Consider the following 10113-nt stretch of genomic DNA (forward strand, 5'->3'; position numbering starts at 1 on the left):
TTGTGGGTCACTTCAGGGTAAGCGACCTTGCTTCACCTTTCCCGTCAGGTCAGGTATTTCTAATCAAGGCGAGATAAAGAACCTTTTTAATTGATTATGTACAATGAAGAGGAATTAAAGATCCACACGATGATTGTTCAGAGCCTGTCAGACCATGATTATCATCATAATCACAATCACCATCATCATCATCATCAATATCATCATCATCATCACCATCACCACCACCATCATCATCATCATCATCATTATTATTATTTATCTATTTATTTATTTTGATTTTATTTATTTATTTTTTCTTTCACCAACCTTCGCTGGCCTGACCTGATGAGCAGAGGTCAAACGGAGATCGGAGGACGGAAGACTGCAACGGGGCACTGACCTTGCATATCAATCAAGGAAAAAAAAAAAAAAAAAACTTTTTAGCTTTATTTTATTGTGGCAACTGTTTTGATTCAGCTGTGGAACACCTGGTTATATATATTGTACAGATAAGTGTGGTGTGTTTTATGATTTTTATGGCATATTGCAAGTGTAAAACTGTTATATATATATATATTTATATATATATATATATATATATATATATATATATATATATATATATATATATATATATACATATATTTATATGTGTGTGTGTGTGTGTGTGTGTGTGTGTGTGTGTGTGTTTGTGTGTGTGTGTTTGTGTGTGTGTGTGTGTGTGTGTGTTTGTGTGTGTGTGTGTGTGTGTGTGTGTGTTTGTGTGTGTGTGTGTGTGTGTGTGTGTGTGTTTGTGTGTGTGTGTGTGTGTGTTTGTGTGTGTGTGTGTGTGTGTGTGTTTGTGTGTGTGTGTGTGTGTTTGTGTGTGTGTGTGTGTGTTTGTGTGTGTGTGTGTGTGTGTGTGTGTGTGTGTGTGTGTGTGTGTGTGTGTGTGTGTGTGTGTGTGTTTGTGTGTGTGGGTGTGTATGTGTGTGTATATGTATATGAATGTTTATATATATATATATATATATATATATATATATATATATATATATATATATATACATATATACACACACACACCTCAAACCGTGCTATCAGTAAATATCAACATTCTTTTAGTCATTTCCATGTACCTTTTTATTTTTGTCAGGAGTTGTGCTCAGGTCCTTCATACAATTCGTTATTTTATTAAATTTATTATGTGTCACAAGTACACAGGAAGGTTAATTACCATAGAGACAGTGGAATGAGGAAAGAAAACGGAGAAGACCTCGGAGATCGTTTTCGGTGCAAAGCCTTTTTATTTCTCTTTCTTATTTAGGATTTTATTTCTTTAAAGGTTTCGAGTTTATTGTTCTCTTTGAAGTTTTAATTTTTTCTAGTTTTTTTTTTGTCTTATTTGGCTATATTTTCTGAGGATTACCGTGTCTTTGGACAAGAAAAGACCCATTGACAATAGCAGCAGTGTGGCAGTTGACTCCCTCAGGGTCACTTCCTCACATACAAATGTTATTGCAATCACTACAATACCGCTTCTTATCTTTTAGCAGTGATAAGGACATTGTTTTTATTTTGTGAGAGAGATAAAATGATTGATTTTCTCTCTCTCTCTCTCTCTCTCTCTCTCTCTCTCTCTCTCTCTCTCTCTCTCTCTCTCTCTCTCTCTCTCTCTCACACACACACACACACAGACACACACACAAATAATGTTCATTCTTAACTGATTTAATTGTATTCCTTTACTTTTTTGTGAAATTTACTCTGCGTTTCCTGAGCAGGCAAGAGCGGAGAACTTGCATTGATTATAATAATTATGTTAATGGAGGGTGATAATGATAACAATAGTGATAGCAATAATAATAAAAACTATTATTATTGCCATGATAATAATAATAATAATAATAATAGTAGTATTGGTAATAATAGAAATACTACCAATGATGATAACATAAAGAAATCAATACATGTAAAAAAAAAGGAGCATAAAACAATAAAAAGTAAAAAACCAAAAAGTTGTTGGTTTATGGACACAACACAAGTAGCTGTTCCTTCCAAAATCACATATAGACTTTACCCACATTAAGGCAGAAAAAAGAGAAATATATATATATATATATATATATATATATATATATATATATATATATATATATATATGAATGTGTGTAAGTGTATGTGTGAATTAGTAATATATAGATGGATATATAAATAATAAATCAAGGTAGTGTATTTAAAATATAAGCTATATCGTGGTAGCATTAAGAAATTTGGTAAATCAAAGTAATCAATTTCAAAATTAAGCTAGATTTAGTTAATCTATTTAAAAAATAAGCTAAATTGGAGTAATATATATATATATATATATATATATATATATATATATATATATATGTATATATATATTATATAATATATATATATAATTATATATATGATCATATATATATTATATATATAATTATATATATACTATATATATATTATATATATACATATATATGTACACACACACACACACACACACACACACACACACACACACACACACACACACACACACACACACACACACACACACACACACACTCACACACACACACATATATATATATATATAAATATATATATATATATATATATATATATATATATATATATATATATATATATGCTGAATTGAAGTAACCTATCTAAACAATAAGCTAAATCATGGTAACCTAATAAAAAAAAAATCTAAATCACAGTCACCTAGAAAATATTCTAAATCTCGTCACTCTATTCAGTTCCTCTCACAGTCTGGAAGCGACGGGGATTCCCCTGACCAGTGAGGCGCAATGCTCCCCTCATAACCACGTGATATTCATCAGGACCCATAAATGTGGCTCTACCACGCTGCAGGTGAAAAGCATTTGATTTCATTTTTTATGAATTTATTTACTTTTATTTATCTATTTATTTATTTATCATTTTTTATTTTTTACAAGCTGGGATGAAGGTAAATTGGTATTAATTGTTCGTTACTTTTTTCTGGAGTGGAAACATTTATTAGCTTTACTTTGCAGAATATATTCCTGCGTTATGGCTACAAGAACAACCTCATCTCTGCTCTGCCATCAAAAGGGTACATATTAGGGTATCCCAATGGTTTTAAAGTGAGTACCAGCATACAGCTTGCTATAAAGGTAAATAAACAGTCGCAATATATATAAAGTGAACTTTCAAAGATCACAGGAGTTACTTGGTGATAAGGAACTAAAATGCTAAACCCTAATATGATGTGCTATCTAGCTCCTGCGTCAAAGATTGGCTGATAAAAGGATTCAAGGCAAAAGAAATTTTATTGCCGGATCTGTCCAGCAATAAAAATCTTCAACATATACACACCTATTACACATACTTACCCACACACAAACATACGCTCAGGCACTCACACATTCTCTCTCTCACGTACACACACATTCTCTCTCTCTCTCACGCACACACACATACTCTCTCTCTCTCAGGCACACACACACGCTCTCTCTCTCTCTCTCACGCACACACACACGCTCTCTCTCTCTCTCACGCACATACACATACTCTCTCTCTCTCACGCACACACACATGCGCTCTCTCTCACGCACACACACATGCTCTCTCTCTCTCACGCACACACACATGCTCTCTCTCTCACGCACACACACATGCTCTATCTCACGCACACACACATGCTCTCTCACGCACACACACATACTCTCTCTCACGCACACACACATGCTCTCTCTCTCACGCACACACACATACTCTCTCTCACGCACACACACATGCTCTCTCTCTCACGCACACACACATACTCTCTCTCTCTCTCACGCACACACACATGCTCTCTCTCTCACGCACACACACATAGAGCCTCTCGCGCACACACAAACACAAAAACAAACAAAACACGAACCACCCCAAACGAACCTCACGGCCCGCCCGCCCGCCCGCCCCGCCCGCAGCCGAGCCTGATCCCCCGGCGCCTCCTTCCGCCCGAGGGCAAGGCGGACATCTTCGCCCTCCACACCCGCGTCGCCTTCGAGGAGCAGATGAAGGTCCTGCACAGCGACGCCCGCTGGGTCACCGTCCTTCGGGAGCCGGCCAGTCAGTTCGAGTCCTTCTACAACTACTTCAATCTCAAGAAGTACTTCAAGAAGGATCTCGCGGAGTTCAAGGACATCCCAGTTGCCGTGAGTTACGAGATGATTTTATTTATTAGTTATTATTATCCATATTTTCTTTATTTTGTCAAAACCTGTTGCAAGATGTTACATTAGTGTTATTTATTTATGTATCTAGCTTCTCATTTTCTCTTTCTGGGCTTAAATAAAGTCATCTTTATTATTGTCATTATTATGCGTTCCTTATCATTATCATGATCCAAGAAAGGGTATTAAGGAAAGGTGCAGACCAAAGCAACTCTCTCCTAAATGGGAAATTATAAGGGTTTAACTAGAGTTGTAGACAAGTACAAAGAAAACATTTAAGAACAAGCCTCAAAAATCCTCACACGGGCTCCATGTAGTTTGTTTCGTCAAGAAAATTATGCTAAACAATCTGACAATAGCTACGAAACTGTTGGTATCTCGGATTTTCCAACTACGTTTGGGTTTTTGTGTGGCTTATCTGAATAATGCAAGTCATGTTCCATTCCTTGCAGGAATAAAATCATCTCGCAGTGAATCCATTCGAATTCCGGAACAACTGTTCGAGACATTGATTAGAACGAATCAGTTTCGAAACCTTAAATACCAACCCTTCTGTAACATAAGGTCCTGTTCGTTATTGAATATTTTGCCACCCCTCTCAATGATAATTTTCTGTGTAGATGCACAATTTAGTGATAATGTGTCAGGGGAAAAGACGAAACTTATTCTGTTCGAGGACAGGTTAATTATCACGTGTCCTCATCACCCAGTCTTCATGATTCTCTATTTCATACATGAATTAACTCGGTACTCAGCTCCTATGCCTCGCCCAAGGATTAAAGACACATGACGAGCTGAAAGAGCAACGTCAGTTAGCCAGCAAGATCAGTGGATAATAACTGCTTCTTTCCACTGGTATGAAAGAGAAATTAATGTTTGATATTTTAAAAAGTGGCCTGAATGTAAAAGATGAAACTGACAGGCTGACGTTTAAACTGGAGAAAACATTAATAATGAAGATTAAAGAGTTTAAATGTGATTACAGTTATCTGCATGTTGCATTATAGTCCTTTTCCGAGGTTTCTCTTAAGCAGTCGTAAGAAGATTCTCAATGGTCAATATAGAATTAAAAGAAATCATAAAGGGCTAATTAAACTTAAAGGATTTATCCTTAGTTTTCAAATCAACTTTAGATTGAATGAATACGAGCCCGAGTACTAAATGTATGTAAATATTTAGAGACGCTCAAAGAGTAAATATTCAAAAAAATTCGATAGAATTGGGAATAGACTTTGATCTCTTAGGAAACTTTTTTCTCTCCAAGGAAATGGATTTTGGTTTATCGTACGCAACAGATTTTGGTCTATCTTGGGGTACATTGTTTTTTTTTTTTTTTTTCTTACAAAACACAATTTGATCCATCTCCATTTAAAGTGCATAATCGCCTGTTCCAGAACATCTCCCTTCCCAGGTACAAGGGCTTCTTCGGCAAGAACCAGATGACCTTCGTGATGGGTTACCCAGACTCCATCTCCGGCGAACCCCTGCACCAGGCTGTTGAGGAGCTCGACCGACTCTTCGACCTGGTGCTGATCTACGAGCACTGGGACGAGTCTCTGATCCTGCTGCGCCACCTGCTGTGCTGGAGCCTCCACGACGTGGTTGCCTTCAAGAAGAACAGTCGGAGCAAGAGAAAGAAGCTCGCCCTGGACCCCGAGATGCGAAGGACGCTCCGGGAGCTGAACTACGCAGACGTCGAGCTCTACGAACACTTCCTGGCCAAGCACCGTCGCGAAGTGCTTGCGTTCGGGGTTGACAGGATGGCCAAGGAAGTCCTTTCGCTCGGGAACCTCCGGGACGAGTACAGCCGCCATTGCGCAGCGAGGAAGGAGGCGAAGAGGGAAGCTCCGGAAGGAAGCGAGAAAGGAACCCAAGCAAAGGGATCTGGGGACACGCGGACTGAGTCTTGTTACACTCTCTCTCTCACCGAAATCCCGCTGATAAGAGCCGTGAGGGAGAAACAGATTCGCATGCTCAGTCAGAAAAAAAGCAAATTTAAATCATTAACAGAAATTTTAGCTTAATGTTTGACTTAATTGTATTGCTTTCTGTGTCAATAAACAAAGACTCACTATTTTTCTTTCCTCAAATGAAAGAATTACAGTAATTTCATCGTGTGTAATTTATTCTGTTATTGTCATTACTGACCATATTCCCTGTTCTGTCCTTTGCCAAAAAATACTTTGTTAACATTACTAATATCGTTAATGAGCTAATTGTTATTGGTTTAATTTTCTTACAATCTTTTTGATGTATATATTATTTATTATTAATAATATTACCTTTCATGTACAACACATGATTACGGTTAAAATATGTTCATATGCACCAAAATGCTCAGAAATACCTTTTTACATTTAATGGCCGATTAAATGTAATTTCGACGGTGTTTTAGGTCTTTCTTTACGGTGAATAAACAACGGTATTGTTTATTCACACACACACACAGAGGCAGGGACATAGAGTAGCAATGCTATATATAAGTCCAAGCCACGTGGTCACCATGTTGTCCACCTGGTTTCTAATAATAATCCAAGCCAAACCGTGGGTCATGATCGGAACTGCGCACTGGTACTTAAGGTCAATGTGACCCAGCTTCACTCATTCACTACGCCGATAAACAGACAGAGAAGAATGTTGCCACGTCACGTCCCGGACCAGGTGGAGGACGCCACTTCAGCAGTCCAGCCTCGTATACTTTTTTATTCTGAGTGTAAACCTCTAAAAATAAAGAGTAAAGTTGTATACGTATGAGAACTGTCATTACTTCTCACCATCACCTTTCATATCTGGTGGCAGGGTAGTCGTTTGTTCACGCAATCACTACGAAACTGCTTCTCCGTTAAATCACTCACTACATCTCGATGCGGTGAACAGGATGTCTTCAAAACCACGTGAGTACACGTTCTGGGTCAGCCTTCTTCCAGAAATGTGCAAGGCCAATATGCAATCCCTCTCGGTTGGTTTTCCTGGTTAAAAGTGCTGCGGTAAGTTAAAAGTCTTGCAGTCACAGGATTTGGCAATATTATGTCTCTCGCTCATCATATTCCTGCGAACTGATGTGGGAATACGACTTCTGGTATAACCATGAAATATCTCTCATTAAGGAATTAATTTATTTCTCTCGTTTTTAGATTTATATTATTTCAACTACAACGTATTCAATGCGTTCTTGATATCCTCTGAAACAGAATTTTCTCCTTGTGAATTCACAATTTATGTACACCATTCTCTTTTTTTGTACGAGTTTTGTTTATTGATTGATAGAAATACACTCTTTTTTGGACTCTTTCGGCTCGTTTTCGGCTCCCTTTCCGGTCCATCACGGGCTTGGAGAGACCTGTCCCGCATTTGGTTTATTGACTCCATAGGGGCAGTGCCATACTCGCTTGATGGTCACACGTTCTATTGGCACTAAAACAGAGCCTGTAAAGCGAATTTGTATAAAATTTATTAATTAAATATAGAGTTAGTATCTCCTCATATTATACTGCACAGAGATAAGCAGCGTTGTGTGAATCGCCTAATAAATCTTTCGCTCTAGCCTCCGAGAGTAGGTTAACAATAAAACCGAAGTTACTCGCTCGTTAGCAAATGGAGTCAGTATGAGCCCTTCTATTTATATCCGTGTACAAATGTAGGACTAAGGGTTTTAAACTAGAATAATGCTTGGTTATTAATCGTGGCTTTCTTACTCTGATAAAGTCGCTTCCATTTTCTGTGTAGAATGTCAGGCAGTCATCAGTGATTGTAGAATAGATTGGATTAATCATAGATTATTCCCGCCTCGTTTCAATTCACTTCATTTCGTTAGGAAATATGGGTATAAGGGACCCCAGTCGATGAAGTATTAACATAATCTGACGTGCATAATCTAGACGTAATTACACCGGTCTTTCAGAATTTGCAGTGAATCTGAATTAAGATCAAATACAGTCATGGAGAGTGTCATACATTTTTTAAACTTGGAAGCTTTGCATTGCGGAATCCTGCCAAGAATTGTCATGTCACCATTCATTAATGCATACATTCCATCGCATATCATTAAATATTGAGTTCAGTGTGGTAGTTGAAATATTTTTTTATTGATATCATTAATAATTGCAGAATTGCTGTTAGACTGAACGTTAATATTCGTGTTTGTGATTCATTCTTTGGGTGTGTTCACTCTCATTTTCACGCTCTTTCATGCTCACACTTACACTTGCACACACACACACACACACACACACACACTCACTCACTCTCTCTCTCTCTCTCTCTCTCTCTCTCTCTCTCTCTCTCTTTCTCTCTCTTACTCGCCCTATCTCTCTCTTTCTCTCTCTCTCTCTCTCTCGCTCTCTCTCTCTCTCTCTCTCACCCATTCACACAGAACAAAAGACACGGAAACCTTTCAATAATAGGGTTTGTTTTTGTACTATTAATCTCTTGTGCCCGTGATTTTGTACCGTGACGAGTTACATTACACACAATCATTCACACACTTATTCAAGCAGAATGAAAGACTGAAACCTTTCATCAATAAGGTTTATTGTTGTAGTTGCAGGTTTAATGGTTTGATGATGTATCTCTTTTGCCCGCAAATTTAACAGTCGTACCGAGTGACAATGTTGCACAATTCTTATTTACATAGTTTTTTTTATTTGTTTTGTTTTTGTTTCTCTATGAGACGACGGTTAAGTAGATTCTCACAGATTGCCACTGTAGTTTCCATTATCTACTCCTATATCTGTCTGTGATGGTTTGTAGCTCAAGTAGGTCTTTGCGGCTTGCAACTTGCATAAGTTGGAAAAACGAAAATAAATGAAATAGCAAACATTTAAACTGAAAATTTGTATATAAAAACGACCATTAACTTAACATCCCCCTTTTCTGTTGCCTTTTTTTTCTTTCATACTATTTTGGCCCTTATGTGTATGATCTTGTTCATCGACTGAACATTGGACTGTAATATCCGACACGGCACCGAAGGCGGACCCTGCTGGATACTGTCGTCTCAGGATGCCGTAGGAAGATCGTCGGTGGATCACCATAGGCTTATGGACCGCGAGTTCGTCAGTGGAGGTATTAACCCCCCCCCCCCCCCCAGGATGTAGTGGAAGGGCGCCTCCTGCTGAGACGCCTGTAGATCCAGCGAAGAACCAGGGACTCGCCAGTGCAGGTAGCAGTCGCCCCAGGATGCTGGGGAAGAGCGCCAACTACCTGGACGCCCGTAGATCCAGTCAAACTGCAGGAGCTTGTTAGCGCAGGTATCTGCCGCCCTAAAATGTCGGAACGGGCCCATACACTTAGACGCAGGTTACGAGGACGTCTGGACGAGCACAAAACCGAGAATGAGCTGATCTAGAAGAACGTATGGACGAAGAGGTCGCCGAATAAGACCTGGACGAGGAACACGAGGAAGTCTGGACGATGCGAAGTCGAGGAGGACCTCGGCGTGACCTCAGAGGACGTGTGGACGTAGAGAACGGATGAATTCACAGATAACCAAGAAGAATAGGCCAACAAGGAGAAGCAACCCGAGGACAGGAACAAGATGGCCATCAAATCGGGTCCAGCAATGGGTCACTCACGCATGAATAATAACTCAAGCCAAGCTGTGGGTCATAACCGGAACTGAGCACTGGTACTGCATAGGTTAGCATACTGCATTACCATGCCTCCACGTGCGTACCGCGTGGGTACTCCACACCACGCTATCGCCCAAACCACGCTCTTCTAAATATAGAGGCCACGCCGTCAGCCAAGGGGTATATAAGGTCATCCAAGCTGACCCTCATTCTCACTCACTCTTTCTCTCAGGGTCGCCTGCCCGAGCAGGGCGTGGGGCTCCCTCACTCACTCACCCTCGGCTCACACCTTCAGTGACCTCCCTGTGACCTGAGTTGCCCCTCCTGGCCCTCCGGTCGAGAGTTCC

The 10113-nt window shown here is 39.4% G+C and overlaps 1 protein-coding gene across 1 annotated transcript; it reads left to right on the top strand.

Annotated features, from left to right (window-relative positions):
- Positions 1-129: 129 nt before the first annotated feature.
- On the top strand, positions 130-6607 carry LOC138867334 (galactosylceramide sulfotransferase-like). The gene is made up of 5 exons (XM_070142465.1): positions 130-146; positions 2751-2865; positions 3030-3119; positions 3951-4178; positions 5591-6607. Exons 1-5 carry the CDS (start codon positions 130-132, stop codon positions 6218-6220), a joined length of 1080 nt encoding a protein of 359 aa, XP_069998566.1. The 3' UTR covers positions 6221-6607.
- Positions 6608-10113: the final 3506 nt, after the last annotated feature.

Source organism: Penaeus vannamei, chromosome 29, assembly GCF_042767895.1.
Source record: "Penaeus vannamei isolate JL-2024 chromosome 29, ASM4276789v1, whole genome shotgun sequence".
Taxonomy (NCBI): domain Eukaryota; kingdom Metazoa; phylum Arthropoda; class Malacostraca; order Decapoda; family Penaeidae; genus Penaeus; species Penaeus vannamei.